The 20,428-nt window shown below is 39.8% G+C and overlaps 1 protein-coding gene across 1 annotated transcript in view; it reads left to right on the forward strand.

Annotated features, from left to right (window-relative positions):
* The window catches only part of LOC145414126 (putative phospholipid-transporting ATPase IIB), a 38,972-nt gene extending 18,829 nt beyond the window's left edge, over positions 1-20,143 (forward strand). Inside the window, exons 6-19 of the mRNA XM_080283686.1 lie at positions 11-238; positions 2,499-2,684; positions 3,146-3,267; positions 4,288-4,510; positions 6,067-6,312; positions 7,307-7,468; positions 8,629-8,805; positions 9,844-10,014; positions 14,106-14,279; positions 14,905-15,129; positions 15,646-15,866; positions 18,779-18,945; positions 19,172-19,372; positions 19,803-20,143. Of these exons, the coding sequence (XP_080139812.1) occupies positions 11-238; positions 2,499-2,684; positions 3,146-3,267; positions 4,288-4,510; positions 6,067-6,312; positions 7,307-7,468; positions 8,629-8,805; positions 9,844-10,014; positions 14,106-14,279; positions 14,905-15,129; positions 15,646-15,866; positions 18,779-18,945; positions 19,172-19,372; positions 19,803-19,981 (2,682 nt within the window). The 3' untranslated portion in view covers positions 19,982-20,143. The remainder of the gene's footprint in view (positions 1-10; positions 239-2,498; positions 2,685-3,145; positions 3,268-4,287; positions 4,511-6,066; positions 6,313-7,306; positions 7,469-8,628; positions 8,806-9,843; positions 10,015-14,105; positions 14,280-14,904; positions 15,130-15,645; positions 15,867-18,778; positions 18,946-19,171; positions 19,373-19,802) is intronic.
* The last annotated feature ends 285 nt before the right edge of the window (positions 20,144-20,428 follow it).

A 20,428-nucleotide genomic window follows, 5' to 3' on the forward strand; every position in this document is an offset into this window, starting at 1 on the left:
TTGATCTCAGGACCAACGTGTACCAGCAGACATGGTTTTTCTGCGGACCACTGAATCATCTGGTACGTGTTTCATCCGTACGGACCAACTGGATGGGGAAACAGACTGGAAGCTACGCCTGGCAGTTCCAGTCACACAAAAGCTAGAAACCAATGAGGAATTGTTTACCATTGATGCCAGTGTTTATGCTGAGAAACCCCAGAAAGATATATACAACTTTATTGGCACGTTTACTAAGGTTTGCCTCAATTTTTTGAACTTACATATAGTTAATTCAGTTTTTACTTACTTTTATTGTTTTCAGTTTAGTATTTTTGTGGAGTACAGGTATGCTGTACTTTGAAATTAAGAATTTTTGTGAGGATAGGAAGTAGTCAAGGAGATTGTAATACCAGAATCATGATTCTATAACACCTGCAGTATGGTAATGTCTTTTCTGTTTTTTTCTGGCTACTGCCTTGAAATATTAGGCAGCGTTGGAGAGACCTTTTATAGTAAAGCAGTTGATGAAGGCTCTAATTTAACCGTTCCGGTTCAAAAAATCCCACATAAGCTGAGTAAAACAGTCTGGTGGAAGGCAGAATAACATGAAAAGTGCGGTACAGTACAGTATCAGTTAACTGGGAAGCTTTGGGAATTTACTTTCCTGGTTATTGATTTTTTCCAGATATCTGGCCTATACTTTATACATAGGGTATGTCATTGTAGTGTATACTGTATACAGCACTTACCACCCATATCTGGGGCCAAACTAACAGATACCAATTGAAGCATCACCTTGTAAACATACCCCTTGCACAGAACACGTCCTTGTAGTGCATTAGAGTAGTGCACAATGTACGAGGGAAGTCCATTGTGTTAAATTTTATTCATTATATTTTCTCATAAAAACTTGGTAAAATGAACTAAAGAAATAATTCTTGAACATTTATTGGTGAAGTGGTGATACAGAGAGAAATGTTCGAACATAGAAATTATCTCAACTCCCTTGCTCACATGCGTGTATGTGGCCATGGCCTGACCTGCCTGTCTGTTTCTTCCCCACCCAACTGCTATCACTCTGCCCTTCACTCGCCGTTCAGCTGTTTTGCAGAAAACAAGATAAATACGTAGGAATTGCAAGGACGGTAATTTTGTTCTACAAAGCAAACCTTCATTCCTATCAACTAGATTTTCTCTTCTTTGCCAGTGAAAATGTGTTCCAAGATAAATTTATGTAGTGTTCATTAGAGTTGGTTTATGACGTAGAAACCATACCGGTACCACACATGCCTTGTATGGTGTTCATTACATCATAACTTCATCATCTGTAGAAAACAGCAGTAAGGATTACCATATTTACCCATTATGAATAACTTCATTGTGTCATTGCCTGTTGCATTTGTGCCTGACAACATAGTTACACGGTCATTGTTTTGCTTAAACCATTGTGCGGCTTTTCTTTCTGACCAACTAAAGATTAAACAGTCCTACAATAAAATCACACTCAACTTCTATAGTCATTTTACTGTGAATTTCTCATGCTTTTTCTTGTATAAGAAGACTGGTGATAGATGGTCCCTTGGATCTTTCTAAGAAAAGCCTGTCATTCACTGCAAAGTCTTTTCTTCCATTTTTGGCTGATGAAGAGAATATGCCTTTTTTCAATGGACTTACTCATCTCACTTTTCATGAAAAATTCCTTGAGCTCAGATCCCTGGTCCTTGATATCAGTAACTGTGGAATTTCCTGTGTTATATTCTGTCATGTGTGTCTTATGACCTTCACCTTTTTCTTAAGTCTACCATGTGTCCAGCTTCTGTTTCATGGTGAGCACAATTTGCTTACAGTTAGTTTGCACTTAAGGCATCATGGAGTGTAGGAATTGCTATCTGTCGCAACACAACAGCGAGAGAACTTTGTCTACTGTCTGGCGGCGGTAGGCGCACTGGTGATTTGGGGAGTGCGGAGGGTGACTTAGAGGAGGGGAAAGAGAGGGGGGGGTAGGGAGAGGAGGACAGGGAAGGGGATTAACTAGGAAACAACTTTGACTGGAAATGCATTACCTTACATTGCCCAACTTCACCCAGCCTCATGTGACACATGACTATCCCATGGTGTGACTGGCATTCAAAGTGGTGCACATTGTTTTATTTTTACCAATATTTTTACTAGCCCATGAATTTTCCCAGTTGTCGGATAGTCCCAGTTATCTTGATATTGAATATGTGGGGTTGTACTGTATGTCATTGTTGTAAGGGGTTAATCCAATCAGTCGGGTAGTGTACATATTAGTTTATTCTTGTTACCCCCAGACAGTTGTATTCAGCATAGGAGAGACTTGTTGAACTGGAAGGATTAGATATACTTTATTAACTCCCTTCTAACTTCAGGAGGTCTCTACAAAACTCACTAAAATTGTGTTAGCCAGAGGAATGAGATAAAAAAGAACGACTGTACAGTATGTCACGAGAGTGAAATAGTAAAGCTTTCCATATAACTTGCATTTTTGTACTCAGCATGACACAGGTACAGAGGAGTCACTGGGGGTTGAGAACACAGTGTGGGCTGGGACAGTGGTTGCTTCAGGACGACTGTTGGGTGTGGTGGTGTACACAGGAGCAGAAACTAGAGCTGTCATGAACAATGCAGCACCACGTTCAAAGGTTGGATTGTTGGACCTTGAGATCAACAACCTGACAAAGGTGAGAGTAATTGCTTTTCTTCTTGCATTATATTTTGGATATTTTTATTGATCTTTTTTTTATCCTTATAGACCATAAAGACCATTAATTTGATTGCAGATGCTTTACAGTTTTCCCAGTTCTGCTTTTTTTTTTTTCTGAAACAGAACAATGAATCAATAATTGTTATTTGCCCAATTTTGCCAGGTTGATCTGGTGCCAAAATTGCAAGCAAAAATATTAAAACAGTAAGAATAATGAAAGTTAGGACCACATGTGCTCTTTCTTTTGTAATTTCCAGATGATGATGATGATGATGATGATGAAATGTTGTATTTCTCCAATATTCATTAATTCATTCACTATCTTAATGTTGATATAATTTTTTTTTTTTAAATTCTAATACTGTATTTCATTTACTGTAAGATGTTGCTGAATATTAAGAGTTCTCATAGACTGAATACTGTTGAATTGCCTTGCAGCTGTTATTTGTTGCCGTACTTGGGCTGACAGTTGTGATGATGTGCTTGAAGGGGTTTGGAGGCCCATGGTACCGCTATTTCTTCAGGTTCCTCCTCCTTTTCTCATACATCATTCCTATTAGGTCAGTACATGTAGGGCAAGACTGCATGTTGGATTGTTTTCATATTTTTGCCATGCCCCAGCATGATAACTAGTCTAGAAAGTCAGCTACATCTTAAGTAGCTGAGATGTTCAAGCTATTCACCTGTAATATACCACAGAAGATGTTGCTTATGATTAAGTGATTTTAGATAAGGGAATCTGAGGGACACGTAGCCTGGCCATAAACAACTGTTATACGGTTACCACCAAGTGTAGTAAATGGTTTTCTGGATACAGGAAATCATTTGGCTTTGTTACTCAGTGTAGAGGCCATAAGGCATTGTTACGTTGTGTGAGTGGATGATCGGCGCCACCATCTACTATCAGGTTGAGCCAGGATTCAGGGGGCTTGAATGATGAGTGAATGGAAGCATGGCCCATTGGAGTGGGCAGACTAGGGCTGTCTGGATGTTGCTACCCCTCACCCTACCCTGGGGTGGGAAAGGAGGTCTGGATGATGATGATGATGATGAAGAGTATTGTATGCAACAATATAAAAAATCTTATAAATAGACAGATGTTATCATTATCTCTGATTCCCTGCTCCTCCAGCTAACTCACAAATAGAGATGTTTTTTATTTAACCACCACCAGGTTATTTATCCTTATATACTGTACTTTAATCACTGTCACTTCACTTCCTCGTATTTCTCTTTTGCAACCCATGTAAAAAAGTGAACCAAAAGTTGGTGGATGTTAAGGGACTGGAATCACCCTCCCCTTTTTATATTGGCAGAAGGATTAGTGACTTCTTAAAAAGCACTTTTAAATTGCCTTTTACCTCCTCTAACACAGGAAGGAATCACTTCTCTGAAAGTTATTCCCTCATCTATCTTTGCTGTCTGTCTGCTACTATGTGTTGACCTGATATGATGTTGAAAAGTTTGGTTAGAGTGATGTTGATGATGATGATAGTCAAAATTTATCAGGAAAAAAATTAAATGGTTTGTATTTGTATAACATAACCCATCTTTAACTTCTTGTACCCTTGTATCCCCAGCTTGCGTGTGAACTTGGATGTAGGTAAGGCTTTTTATTCGTGGGTGATGCAACGCGACCAGGAGATGCCGGGGATGGTTGTACGCTCCACCACCATCCCTGAGGAGCTTGGCCGCATAACATACCTTCTGTCAGACAAGACTGGTACTCTTACGCAAAATGAAATGGTTTTTAAAGTCTTGCATCTTGGTACTGTGGCCTATGGAATGGATACGTTTGATGAGGTAGGAACTGATTTGTTACAAGATTTTGTTTCTGTACTGTAAGTACTATATAAATATTTATGGCATATCCTGGGGATAGGAGGTAAAAAATGTTATGGCCTATCCTGGGGATAGGAGGTAAAAAATGTTATAGCATATCCTGGGGATACGAGGTAAAAAATGTTAGTAATGTATTTCCTACTTAAGGCATGGCCTGAATTGGCATAGAGATGTAATGACCCAGTCTTCCAGCACTTAAGTTACAAGCAGCCTCATAGTTGCTGTAGTACAGAAGGTGTGCAGCACGGCCTCATTTTACGATAATGATGCATTTGAAAAAGTCTGTTGTGTGATAATTTATTGTTTATTGTCTGTTAAAACATGGAGTTACTGGAGATATATTTTGGCCAAGGGTCACCCATGCAACGGAGTCTAAAAACAAATTTACAACTCACTTAATCTAGTTGTTATTTCACTCACTGCATTTCACTTGGTGCTTATCACCAGCAGTAAGTCTAGAAACAGGTTTTCAACTCACCTAAACTGGTAGTTATTTTCACTTGCTGCGTGAACTCCAACACCACACAGTAGCTTCGTCACTGACAATACTAACACCTGATAACTATGAATGCAAGTGCCATCTTGGAACAAACAAACAGATGACTAGACTTGTGTGAGAGCAATTGTATAATTGAAAATAGCTGTTGTATATCAACCAGTGAGGCTAGAATTGCAGTGGAAGAGCTGAAAGGAAGGATGGGACTGGAGTGTATTATAGTTGTGGCGCACAACTCTGAGGTTGTCATTATCATCCCCTGGCAACCTACCCATCAACTGTGCTTGATTTCATGTATAATATGATGCGCATGTGATTCGTGTATAATAATATTCGTGTATAATATAACCATGTATAATATATTCATATATAATAATATGATTCATGTATACAGTACTTGTACCATAATACGAAATCGGATCCACTGTTGACAGGTAGGTTGCTAGGGTATGATAATGACAACCTCAGAGTTGTGCACCGTGATTATAGTGTTGTGATGAGGATGGGTAGATTCAGATGGTTTCGGCTTATGGAGTAGATGAAGGATGACAGGTGGGTGTGGAAAGTGAAAAGTGTTAATACTGGGGTTAGGTTTGTGAGAGACAGACCAAAAAAGACCTGGGACGAGGTCGCAGAGTGTGACGTCAGGGATAAGGGACTGAAAAGGGAGGCTGTCAGAGATGGAACAGCATGGAGAGCCATTGTTAGGTGACCAAGGCCAATGCATGCAAACATGTTCGAGCCTTTATAAACAATACAGTACGATGAAAGTCACCCATTAGCCTCCTGCCACCCAACTAGGTCTGTGCCACTCATCCAAGCTTTTGTATATATTACCAACAAACATTTCATACAATTTTTTCCACTACATTTATTCACACCCAGAACGAACAGTGAAAAGTGAATGTGCATGATGATGTTGGTAATGATGTATAATGGTGAAATACAAGCAGTTAAAACAAGTTACTATTGATTCAGGAAATATTACAATAATATTAACCCATGCTGCACACATTTGCAGGTGTCAGCACATTTGCGGACCTTTTTTACAAGCAAGGACACAGCTTGTGGAGGTGGAGCAACCCAGACAACCCCGACCCGCATGCGCCGCACAGTTGTAACTCGGGTGGGAGAGGCAGTGAAGGCCCTTGCTCTGTGTCACAATGTCACACCAGTGTTGGAGGAAGGCATCAACCCTGCATTAGATAATGTGGAAAATGGAGAAAGTGTCAGTTCAGTTGGATATCAAGCCTCTAGCCCAGATGAGGTAAGTGCCTAATGAAGTACACTGAAAAAAAGTTTTGTTCAGGTGCCGCCAGTAAGGTTAATCCCATGAGTGTGGTAGGTGCATCTGAACCTTTTTAGTTGGACTTTTTTTTTTTTTTTTTTTTTTTTTTTTTTTTTTACAGATGAGTTTATGCATATTAGGAGAAACTTTCTGAATTGTAGGGTTTAGATTTAGCCACAGTTAACTTGTACAATACTGGGAGACTTTATCTAAGCTAAATAAACATGTCTAAGGATGTCAGGAATAAACTATATGTCATTGGATTGAAGGGGTTGAGCTAAGTAAAGCCATCTGCTGAAGTCATACGGAAGTATTAAGACATGGTTTTGCTCGTGAAGATAATGGAGACATTCTTATCTTACAAAAATGGAATATGCTTCATAAATTCTAAACTGAATGAAGTTATATGGCGACGGTCTAAGCAAAGTAAAATTATTGTGCTCATGTTTGGTATGTCACTAATATTAAAAGATTTGCATTGTTTGTTATATTAATATTTGATTTTGTGTTTTATGATCCATAGTAAACAGAAGTCTAGCTAAGACACTAAGGATTTGATAGACTTGTTCATTTGGGACACTTAGATTTTCACAAGGAAATGCGTTCCCAAAATCCCTAGTGTCTCAGATAATCTTACAGTATTGTTAATATTTTTCCATGATACATTTGTCTTTATTAGTCAGATATTATTCCAGAATATCACAGCTTTCTCCATACAAATTGTACTGCAAATTGGGGAAACTGGTAATCATTTTTTAGGTACCTAAGTAATGGAACACTGATAGGCAACTATTCATTACTGTTATTTATTGTTGATGTAATCACAGAAAAGGACATTAAAAAGTTACTGTAACTTACAATCAGGACATCCTGTTTTGTATTTGCCGGCTTATTTGTATTGTACATGCAAATGTCTTGAGTGACGTGGATGGAGAACGTAGACTTATGTTTAAAATTATACGTGTATATGCAGGTGTCACTAGTGAAGTGGACAGAGAGTATTGGCCTGGCTCTGACCCACCGTGACCTGAACACCCTCACCTTGCGTACTCCATCGGGACGTCTGCTCAAATACACTGTTTTACAAATCTTCCCGTTCACATCAGAGACGAAACGTATGGGAATTATTGTCAAGGTAAGTAAAGAGTATGGGAATGGTAAACAGTAAGTCCCTATTATAAGTTACCTTTTTTGATGTTCTCTCTGATATTAACTGTCAGTAAATTGCAAAAAAATTGCCTCTTAAATTGCCATTTCTACCCTTAGGCTAAAGCTGATTAACCAGTTTCTCCTGATTTAAACCACCAGTTGTATGTGATTTTTTTAAACATCCCAGGCTTATAATGAGGACTGTCTTTTATTCAATTTATCTATGAATATGTGTGCCATACTTGAATATCCTAAGGAAATTAATTTGAGTTTCAAAATGTAGCCTACAGAAGAAAAAAAGTGGTGAATTAATGAGCCATTTACAACGTATTTCCTAGTACAGTAATGGCTTAAGTCATGGATTTACATTCCTGTAACTCCTGCAGGTTTTCAAAAGAATCCTGTGATGAAATGCTGTTGTTATTCTACAAGTTTTTGGTTGTAACTGGCTGTGAAATATCATTGAGCCTGCAATAAGCCATGCATATTCACTAATCTCTGCATTTGTTTATTCATGTGCTGAAATGCTTTTTCTCTCTCTCTCTCTCTTTCTATCCTATTGCTATTTGCTCTTTTGTTTTTGCTCTTGCTTCAATGTTCCTGTTGAACTCTTGGCAGCTGTACTGTACTTAGGGATTGTAGCTATAATAGTTTCAAAATGGATCCTGACAAAAGAACATAGCCATGTGCAGTACAAGTAGAGATCAGCCACCCTGAGGTTGGTGAAAATTTTGATTTCCATGCATGAAATGTGAAACTGAGTTGGTGTTGTATGAGCTGTTGAAGCACATATGGTTGAAATAAGTTTGCTAATAGTGCTGCAGCTGTTATGCTGATGATTACAATTGTCTTGAGTCTGAGAGCTTGCTGATTGCCACTTAATTTAATTAATTTTCTCACAGTTGGTACTGAAATGGTGAAAGATCATTTTATAATGGTAAGTTGATTACTGGTACCTGTATAGCATGTTGTTATATGAGGGACAGCATAAATTAAGAGCCATGTATAATTTACTCAGTTGATTTATGTAGCTTCTGATGTAAACTTATTGTGAAGAACATTCACAAGAATTTTCCTAATTCCTTATTTCTAGTCTTCATTTTAAGGCCACTGACGATGCCAGATTATTATCTTTGTACTTCCCAGGAGGAACACACAGGAGAGATTGTGCTGTACATGAAGGGTGCAGACATAGTGATGGCTGGGATGGTTGAGTACAATGACTGGCTGCAGGAGGAGTGCACCAACCTGGCTCAAAAAGGTCTCAGGACACTGGTGGTTGCTCGCAAGGTGTTGACACAAGATCAGTATACACATTTTGAGGTAAGATGATCTTTATAGTGTTAAGTTCCTTTTCCAGATATTTGTTTTTGTAAGCATTTGGAAAACTGGAATCCATTTATAAAAAGGAGAACGCTATCTATCTGTCTGTCTGCCTTAATCCCATAAGGGGTGGCCACAAACAAATCACCTCCATGTTGCCCAGTCCCCCGCCATTTCATTGCCGTGCTCTCAGCTCACACCCCCTCCTCCCTCATATACCTCTCCACTCCATCCCTCCATCTCATTCCTTGGCCTCCCCCTCCCTCTCCCCCCCTTCACTTCACACGCATACACCCTACTCGTTAATCTCTCGCTCTCCATCCTCTCCATACAGCCAAACCACCTCAGTGTATTTCTCCTAACACTTTCTGTCACATCCACTTCCATACCACAATGCTCCTTTATATCGTGCTGCCATCGACCTCTTTTTGTGCAACTTTAAAGACTTACATCTCCAAATTTGTACTTTGGTTTGTCAAATTAACAGTATCATAGGATAATTCAGCACATTTATCAATCAGACAAATTGTTTCCTTAAAAAAAAAAATTGACCATCAACCAGTCCATTAAGGTGTTTTGTTGTAATTTGGTCCATCTTTAACCTCCATTCATATATTATGCATCTCCACCCACTCTGTTCTTACATGCAGACTAATAGGACCTTTCATTACAGAGAGTCATATGCAGAGTTTCCTTAGCTGTAAATTGCGTTTATCTTTATATTGTACTGTTGTAATATCTTTCATTCTTCTGTACCACACCAAAGGAAGCAGCCACAGCCTACATCATGGTCATTCATTTTCGTTCTTCAGCTTTGACTTTCTTATCTGAAGTATGTCAGTGAAGCACTCAGAGACTTAATGATGATTGGTTTATTGATCCATTTCACTTGGAGCTCTGTCGATAGTTCTATTTTTATTGTCTCATTTGTAGTTTCAGATCTTAACCCACCCCATTTTATAGTAGAAAGTAGGATTTGGATGATAATGGTAATGATGGATCAGATTACTTCTTATACTGTATCTCTTTGAACAACAGCAAAGATACTCAGCAGCCAAGCTTAGTGTAACAGAGCGAGGAAGTCGAGTAGCTGCAGTAGTGGAGAGCTTAGAGTGTGATTTGGAGTTGCTGTGTCTCACTGGAGTTGAAGACAAACTGCAGACTAATGTCAAACAGACATTAGAGCTGCTCAGGAATGCAGGCATGAAGGTTAGTGAACTGCATAGTATGTTACTGTGAATTTGAAATAAATTTGACACTTCTGTCTGTGTGTCTGTTGCCAGATGCCCTAATCCCGTAAGGGATGGCCACAAACAAATCGCCTCCATGTTCCCCTGTTCCCCCACCATTTCACTAGCCTCCCCTCTCTCTCATATACCTCTCCACTCCATCTCATCCTAGGCCCCCACCTCCCTCTCTCTCTCTCCCCCCACTTCGCTCACATACACTGTCCTCATTAGTCTCTCACTTTCTATCCACTCCACATGGCCAAACCACCTCAGTGTATTTCTCCTAATGCCATCCATCTCACCCACATCCACACCACAATGCTCCTTCACTTCCTCATTTGTTAATCTGCTTTCCATATAACTCCACATGCTTCTCTCAAATAACTCATTTCCACTGCTCTCATTATTGACTTGTGCCCATCCAACAAGGTTCAAGCGTCACTTCCATACACTGGGATTGGTATCACAATTTTATCATGCAGTGACTTTTTTTTAAACTTCCATACTCACTATCTTATTTCTTATCACTGCTTTCAAAGAAACAGCAACCATTCTTCCTTGTCGTACCCTTTCAAGTACTTCATCCTCCAAACTTCCATCCTTACTCATCACACTACCCAAGTACTTAAATGCACATACATTTTCCATTTCCTCATCATCCAAACTCACTGTACATTCAGTGACTTCATGTCTCATAACTTTACTCTTCCCCACATTCATTTTTAGATTCTGTTTCTTACTCATTCTCCCATACTCATTCACCAAGCCTTTCAGTTCCTCATTGTCTTCACTTAATAGTACAGTATCATCGGCAAACAGCAGTACAGGACTTTTCCAGACACTGCCTTCTCTCATTAGGGCTGTATCCACTGTCCTACCTTGTATTCCTTTTATAACCTTATCCATAGACAGATTGAACAACCATGGAGACATGACGCATCCCTGTTTCAATCAAACTTTCAGATAGAAAAATTCACTCATTTCACTATCCACACACATTGCAGCCTTAGCACCCTCATACATACTCTTCAGGGCATTCAGCAGCTTCCCATTTACTCCATATGTTCTTAATATTTTCCACATTCCTTGTCTATCCACCCTGTCATATTTCTCCAAATCAGTGAAGGTTGCATTTTTCTTTCCCATCTCTGGAAACTTTTCCACTAAAGACCTAAGGATAAATATCTGATCTATGCAGCGTCTTCCCATCCTAAAATTTCCCTGTTCTTCTCTAACTAATTCATCTCTTATGTCCCTAACTCAGTCAGTAAGTATCCTGCCATATACTTTTCTTATTGTAATACACTGAGAAGACAAATGCCCCTATGATTACCACACACTTCTTTTTCCCCCTTTCCTTTGTACAGGGGAATAATTATACATGACTTCCAGTCCTCCAGGACTCTACCTTCCTCCCAGGCCAGTCTGCACGTCTTCCATATCCACCCTACTACAATCTCTTCCCCATGCGTCACCATTTCACCGCACACTCCGTCAGTTCCTGGGGCTTTCCCCATTTTGACTTTCTTCTTTACTTCCACAACTTCCATCTTACTGATCTCTTCCTCCCTTCTCACCTCCCTGTTTCTCCCAGCCATTCCTCAGCCACTTATACTCAAGTTAGTTTCATTCTGTATATTTAACAGTTCCTTAAAGTGTTCTCTCCTTCTGCATACTTTTTTCTCCCTTCCCCACTGTCAGTCTACCATTTTTATCTTTTGCTCCCCTACTAACTTCTTTATCACCTGGTCTAACTCTCTTTACCTCCCTCCAGAACATTTTCTTACATTCCCACCACCTTATACTAAAATTCCTTCCAGATTCCTCATGTACTCTCTTCATACACTGTTACTAATCACTTCACCTCCTTCTTCCTCTCTACATATAACTCTCTCTTCCGTCTCACAACTTCCTCCATGCCTCTGCTTCTCATCCACTCACTATATGCTTTCTTCTTTTGCACCATAGCTTGTCTCATCTGTCCACCAAGCTGTTGCTTGCACCCCCTTTCATCTTCTCTGCACCCCATACACCACCTCACATGCTGCACGGATTTCTTCTGTGAATATCTTGCACACACCCTCCATCTCACTGCCCCCTTTTGCTCCAAATCATATACCCAATCACTCCTCCACTTTTGTCTTAAATTTGCCTTTTTTCCAGCTCTTGCAACCTTTCTACCCTCCTTGTGTGGGCTGTTTCCTCCTGTCCTTCCCTCCTGTTCATCCATTGCATTTGTACCTTGGCTTTCACCACCACCACATGGAGGTCAGAAAGTCCACTCCCCCAACCTCTGTATGCTCATGCATTCATTACGTACCTTCTCATTCACCCATCCACACACGTAATCAATCATTGCCTTATGTTCATTCAGTTCACCAACCTCCCTTCTCATCACTCACCATGTATACCTGTGGATCATTATGTGCTTAGAGAGGGTATTGGGTGTCAACAAACCCCTCCCTGCACAAATGTCCACTAGAGCACTGCCATTCTCATTCACTTCTGCAGGCACACCCCACTCACCAACTACTCTATCCACCTTCACGTTCATTACTTTTCCGTTCATATTTCCAATCAGAAACACACTCATTCCTCTCAGACTTTTTGATGCAAGCATCCACATTTGCCCAGAAGTCTTCTTTCACTCTGCTTGCACGATCTTACATTGGCGCATACACACTCTCACTTGCCCAAATTTGTATTCCTACTTTCAGTCTTACCCACACAATACTTTAACTGACTGATCCATACTCTCTTATGTTCTCCATCCATCTCTTGTACAAAACCATACACACACACCCTCTTTTGCTCTCTCATTCTCACCTCCTTCTGTGCATATAATTTGATGACAGTTGATAATGGGATGTTTTTGTCAAATGATTATTGTGGTCTCATGACACCCAGTGATTGCATGTATAATGTAATATTTTAATGCATATCTCATCAGTCGGTTATAGTGGTTATTAAAATTAAGAAATTATTCTACTAAAATAGCACAATTATGCTATAAGGTGAACTAGGACAGCGTACGATATTTGGAGTGTGTTAGAAAGACATCCAACTGCTGTACATGGAAGAGGAGAGAGATGTAATTGTATCTGAAACAGTAGACAAGAAAAGAGGGATGGTTGATAGAGTTGTTGTTGTTTTTGTCCCAGGCTCATTTAAAGTGAACCTAGTTGACTGCAGGCTGAAATTACCCTTTTCCTGCAGTCCAGTGCAGTCCGCTATCTCCTTTTAGTGTGCTGAGACGTGTTCATATATTGGTGCCATGACATGAAGGTGTCCCTTTATAACTCCAGATGATAGGGTAAGAGAAGTGTTTGATATCAAACCAACCTAAAGACTAGTGCATATTAATGGGAGCAAGATGTCAGCATAATTTGGCTATGTGGAAGGCTGTTCTTATGTGATGGGATAAGGTAGGATTTAGAGAGTAAGGTGAAGCCAGGGTTTGGAGGGCTTAATTGATTGTGTAGTCATTTTACTGGGCATGCTGTTGATAGTTCCCTTGTTTTCTTTATGTAACAGAGAAAATAGAGGGCCATTCTTTATATTTTGTCTCACACTAAGAAAGTGACCCTTGTATGGGATGATGGTTAATGATACATCCATCCATCCATCATCCAATCCTGTGTCACCCCATAAGGAGTGTGGGAACCCGGAGCTAGGCAAGTTAGTCCTGACATTTAAGATGAGAGTGACCAGCATCACTCATCCCTGAGTGGCATTACATGAGCAGTATATCCCAACCACCCCTTGGATATAAAGCCACACAAGCTCAGTCTGACTGGAGCACCCTAATTACCCAATAAATCACCGGGTGCCATAATTTGGTTATATAGTTACCACCCAGTATAGTAAATGGTTCCTGGTATACAGGAAACTATTTGGCATGTCACTCAGTGTAGTCACCCACAGGTAGAAGGAAGAGGGAAGAATGAAGGAAAGAAAGACAGAAGAGGGAGTGTAAAATCACCCATAGGCAGAAGACAAAATTAAATATATTTTAAGTAGCCTATATGTTTGTTCAGGTGTTGTACAGCAAATATTTCCACTCCTTCATAGATCTGGATGCTGACAGGAGACAAGCTGGAGACTGCCACATGTATTGCCAAGAGTTCACGGTTGGTGTCCCCTAACCAGGGTGTCCATATTATGGGCAATGTCAGCAGTCGTCGTGAGGCTCACCTTGAACTTAATGCACTTAGAAGGAAAAGTGATTCTGCACTTATAATTAAGGTAAGTTTTGGGTGTAATTCTTAATATCAAATAGCAACAGAAGTAGCTCGAGAAGGAGAAGATGCTTCAACTTCAGTAATCCAGGCTTGTTTCTTTGGCTAGGTATAATGTATTTGAAATCCCATCCATATGATGACACCTTTTACATTTTATTCTTGCTACCTTCCCTGAAGCTATGCAAAAAATGAAATGGAAGAATTGTCCGTATAGTGATACCGTAATGGTAAGGAAAGTTTTCAGAGGACTGAGATCCTCCTTTTTAAGTGAAGGAACATGGCATATATTTATTGTGAAAATGTTTGATTAAGTTATGGACAGTAATGTTGAAAGAATTATGGATGGAGTATGTAGAGGGTAAGCCCTCACAAGTAACTTCTTTTCACAGGACTTCACAAAGCTGCAAAGAATCAGACTGCTTACAGTGAAATGTTTGCATATGAAGGTTAAACGATAAATAAATGATAAGTCCTTTTGCTGTTTATTGAAACCAGCCACATTAGATACAGTGTTTTTAGTTATGAGAAACTATGGAGATATTTGTTCAGTTCATGTAAGCTTGAAATTTTTACTAAGATGTACCTGTGAAGAGGTCCATAATCTTTCCTCATTGCATTATGTATTTCAGGGTGATGCATTAGAGACCTGTCTTCAGTATTATGAGCACGAACTGATGGACCTGGCAGTGCAGTGTCCAGCAGTTGTAGTGTGTCGATGCTCACCCACACAGAAGGCAGCTGTTGTGCGACTCATCCAGCGCCACACAGGCAAACGCACAGCAGCTGTTGGTGATGGTGGTAATGATGTGTCCATGATCCAGGCAGCAGATGCTGGGATTGGTATAGTGGGCAAGGTACCGTAACAAGATAGCTTACTCCTCACATTGATGTGGCCTAGACTTTCGTCCTTTAATTGTTTATATCATGTAACTCAGTGACAGAATAAGACAGGTGCTGTGGCTTAGCATCCTTTCCTAAGCTTTTCCTCCTGATGAGTATCATATCCTAGTTTTAATCTTTTGATACAGCTCAGCATTCAAGATGGCAGTTTTAGGCTAAGTTAAAGTGAAAAGAGTATACAGTAGCTACATTAAGTTAAGCAATCTGGTTGAAATTAATCTTGTTGCCTATGTGCAATTAAAGAGAGAGAGAGAGAGAGGGAGGTAAAGATAATGCGCCATCCTTTGTATCTTGTATGAATCTAAGAGTACAGTTTACTGTATTTTTCTTTCTTCAAATGTTTGCATATACTGTAAAACTTGTCTGGTATTATTTATCCTTTCAGCAGTGTAAAAATAGTATCATCACACCATATGCAAACTACTGATTACAATCATAGCCTACTTATGCTGTTTTTCATTACCTTACAGGAAGGCAAGCAAGCTTCCTTAGCTGCAGATTTCAGCATTGAGCAGTTTCAGCACATCTCCCGCTTGTGTTTGGTCCATGGTCGCAACTCCTACAAGCGTTCTGCTGCCCTCTCTCAGTTTGTCATGCACCGTGGTCTTATTATTTCAACCATACAGGCCATCTTCTCTTCCATTTTCTACTTCTCAAGTGTGGCACTCTATCAAGGTTTCCTCATGGTTGGGTAGGTATTAAGGTTTATGGTGAGGAGGAAGTGCCATTATAGATTTAATTAACAGTATTAGGCCATATTTTGTAAGATCAGCATATATAATCATCATCTATACTGCATTTCTCACTTAAAGATGGGGGAAATAGGGTCCAAAGAGCAAGAAAAAGCTTGACAGAACTAACAAAAGTTTGCTTAGTTAAATGAGTCATACAATCATTCACTCATCATTCAAGCCCATGGACTCCTGGCTCCATCTCCCAGGCACTTTGTTCATACATGATGTGTGCACTTCATAATTACCTATCAGACAGCCAGTCTGACTGCTGTGAAGTGAAAAGGGGTACGAAACTGTAGTCATCAACATCATACAAAGTTCATTCTAGTCAGCTTGATCTTCTGTCAGTTTCTTAAGCTCTTCAACCTGAGTTAATAAATGTGTTTTGCCTCATAACATCCATAGTTGGAAAAGAATCGGAATAATGATAACTGATTTCATTGTCTGTAAATCTATATTAAAGAACATTTCTTGAACTCTTTCTTATTTCAGAGTATTCTACTCATCAGCCTCAAGAAGAAGAAAATAGATATTGACCTTAAAGATCAGCTAAAAATCGCATGGCTGTATATCACTTATCATATCATATCATATATATCATACTGTGTCATATCACATTGTTTATAAAGGCTCCAACATGCGTGCATGTATTGGCCCTGGTCACCTAATGGCATTTCTACATGCTGCATGAATTCTGGCAACCTCCTTGTTCAGTTCCTTATCCCTAAGGTCACACTCTATCACACACACACACACACACACACACACACACACACACACACACACACACACACACACACACACACACATAACTCAACCATCAGTGTTCACATATCTCACCTATTGTATCCAGTTGTCATCCTCCTTCCTTTCAACATGTCTAGACCATCTCAATCTCCCCTGCTTATCAGAACATCAGTGCATTCAAGTCCCATCCTTCCTCTCAACTCTTCAGTTGTAATCCTAGTTCTCCCCCCAGGCCTCACATTCATGGATGCCCTATAGCATCTAATCACTGTTTTTTCTTTCATTACTGCCCAGGTCTCACTACCACATAGCATTACGCTCCTAACACACATCACATACAAGGATCCCTTGACATGGACGAAGAGCCCTCTCAGTATTAGGAGAGACAACAGCTCCCTGAACTTCCTCCAACCACTCTTTACACTAGACACAGAGGTAGCTCCAGTCCTACCTCCAACACATAACATTCCCCAAATAATAAAACTCCTCCATACATTGAAGAGACTGTCAGCCTCTCAGTCTCTGCATGCTGGTATTTAGCGTGTGGTATGGCAAGAGCAACAAAATGAAGATGTACATAAATATACACGGTATAGAGGGAATGGGGATTGTGTTGAAAGGAGCCTGATTGATTATGTGCTCATAGAGAGGTTGATGCTGAGAATGGTTGCTAATACGAGAGCTGTGAAAGGACAATGTGGAGGTCTTTCATATCATATGATTGGTATGCAAGATCAAGCTGAGAGGAATGAGGTGAACCAAGAGAGAGAGGAGCAGTCAGGGAGAGAGACTGAAAGTCAAGAAGCTGAGGATCAAAGAATAGCTGATGAATACAGGGCCAAAGTAGGGGAGGAGTTAGAATCAGTGAATTGGAATGAAATGGATCTGGACAGCTTGTGGAAAGCATATAGGGATTGCATTGTTAGGAGTGTTAAAGTGGTGTGTGGTGTGGCAAGAGTAACAACAAAGGAGAAAGGTGTGGCATGATGGGATGAAGAGGTGAAGAGAGCAATGGAGGAAAAGAGGAAGAAATGGCTAGAGTGGATACAGGACAGGGGTTCAGTTGAAATAAGAACTGAATATATAATGAGAGCAAGAAGCTCATAAAGAGATTAGTGAAGAGGAAAAAGGAGGTAAATGATGATCTAGGAAGGGAAATGAATGCAAAGTACTCTGTAAATAGGAAGTTATTCTGGACAGAGGCACAGAAATGTAGAAGTGACTGTGGAAAGAAATGTGAAAGTGTGAAGGATGTGAGTGGTAGATTACTAACCCACGGGGATTAAGTAAGGACCAGATGGAAAGAATATTTTGAAAGCCTGATGAATGGGAATTGAGAGAGCAAAGCGACTGTTAATGTGATCGGTTTTGGGGGTGTGCAGAGGAGGAATGCAATGCCAGGAAGCGAGACACTTGCAGAGGTGAAGAACACTGTGACTCGACTGAAAAACAGGAAAGCAGCTGGGATTGATGAGGTGAATGCAGAGTATTTGCAGTAAGACAGATAGTGGAGAAGGCTTATGAGAAGAACTATAAGGTGTTTATGACATTCATGGATCTGGGAAAAGCATACAATGAAGTAGACAGAGAAGGATTGTGGAAGGATTTGCACATGTACGGTTTAGATGGTACGCTGCTAGGTGCCGTCAAGAGTGAGACATGTGTAAGGGTAAATACGATTCAGGGGTGGGTTGGTTCTGGTACCTTTTGTTGGCCTTCTTGTTGTGGACAGCATTAGAACAAGCATGATTAAACCAAGTTTCATTTTGCATTAGTTATTGGATGTCAGAAAGGAATGTGTGCTTCCATTCCTGAGAGAATAACCTCCATAATGCACAAGGTACACTTAGATGGCTTTTGGTCGTGGAAGCAATAATCACTCCTAGTCAGGAGTGTGTTCCTAAATGCTACAACTTTTTACCATCCAGCTGATCCTGTAAATTGGGGGGAAGCTGGCAGATCAGCTTTATGTGTAGCAATGAATCTTTCATTAGCAGCAGTTTTTCTGCAATTTACTGTGAACTGAATAGCAGAGAAATGAGCATTAAAAATAGTAAAATACTGTACAGTAAATACTGTACTGCATAGTAAAATACTGCATATTTTTCCTTCTCTCCTACAGCTATGCCACCATCTATACCAACTTTCCTGTCTTCTCCCTCGTCCTGGACCAAGATGTCTCACCCACCATTGCCCTTACTTACCCAGAGCTGTACAAAGATCTCACCAAGGGGCGCTCACTCTCATACAAAACATTTTTTGTCTGGGTCCTCATCAGTATTTATCAAGGTTAGTTTACCGTAACTACTGTAAGTTAGCCCTTTACTGGATAGGTGTTTCCTTAAGCTAAATAAAATCATTTGATGGTACGTAGTCAGAATGTTATATCTAAACCAGATTGCTGTTGTTTTCTTCATTTAAGATGTTGATATTGATTGTATGAAAGTAATCCTAACCACTCTTTATTTCACTCATTACCTCTTGCATTTCCTCTATTATCCACTGTGTTTGGCAGGTGGAGTATTGATGTATGGTGCAATGCTTCTGTTTGAGGATGAATTGATCCATGTGGTGAGCATCAGCTTTACTTCATTGATCTTGACGGAACTGCTGATGGTGGGGCTGACAGTGCGGACTTGGCATCCCCTCATGGTGTTGGCCCTGGTCATCTCACTTGCATTCTATACACTCTCCATTGTCTTCATGCACTACTTTGGTGGGTCATTTAAATTTATATGGTGAAATTAATGCTGTTAATAGCTCTCTTTCTTTTGTACTCATTCCCTAATAGCTCGGACATTTCTTTGGTCTCATTTGTTCTTGATTCTGGTGCATAACACAGCCATTGCCCATTTTGATATCAAGGAGATAACTTGATATATCCCAGTTCCTGAAATGTTGTTTGGAAACTTCACAATATTTATCATTATTGCAAACCTCACTTTGTACATCCATATCCTTTCCATTTGTAACATTTTCATCTTCACTGTTACCGATGTTAAGAATTTCCTCCTCATCCTGCGTGTTCTGCCAGATGCTGTCATATTAACTTATTGATATTCTGTTGGTATAACATTGAATCAGATAATCAGTGCTATTACATTTGTTGTTATACAAATATCTTACCCTGATTATCCTTTCTACAGACTGGGACTTCATCATATCAAAGGACTTTTTCTGGAAGGTCCTTGTGATCACCCTTGTCTCATGCTTACCTCTTTACATCTTAAAATTCTTGCGCCGAAAGTTCACACCACCAACCTACTCCAAGCTAGAGGAACTAAATACCTTTGGGAGTGCCAGCCTTAACCAGCATCGACCTTAAGATAAACGGTCACAGCACATGGTTAGTGAAAAAAAATAAGGAATGGGAGGTGAGTGCACATTGAGCTTGGGTTGGTAGCATGTGTGTTTATTTGATTGATAAGTCAGTTAGACCAGTTGAAGTTATTGGTAATGCAACTAATTAGAGAGTGAAGTTTATGATTTGAAAATTGTTTATTTTGTATAGTATATATGTATGATGGAATGGTTAGGGAAGTGGCTTATATGGAAGTCCTGTTGGTCATGAGTAGTCTGTATTCTTAACTACACAGGTGTATAACTTAAGTCGGATGGAATGGTACATGAGTCATTGTTAGTTGTAAGAGAAGTAAAAGATATGACTGCACTGCAGATAAATTTGAAATTAATTGTGAATGTAAAACGGATATTTTTTTATACCAGGTATGTATGGTATACACTCGAGTCATATTTGAAAGAAAGGACTTGT

This window comes from Coenobita brevimanus, chromosome 98 (assembly GCF_032717465.1).
Source record: "Coenobita brevimanus isolate Jiangsu-jjx chromosome 98, ASM3271746v2, whole genome shotgun sequence".
NCBI lineage: Eukaryota > Metazoa > Arthropoda > Malacostraca > Decapoda > Coenobitidae > Coenobita > Coenobita brevimanus.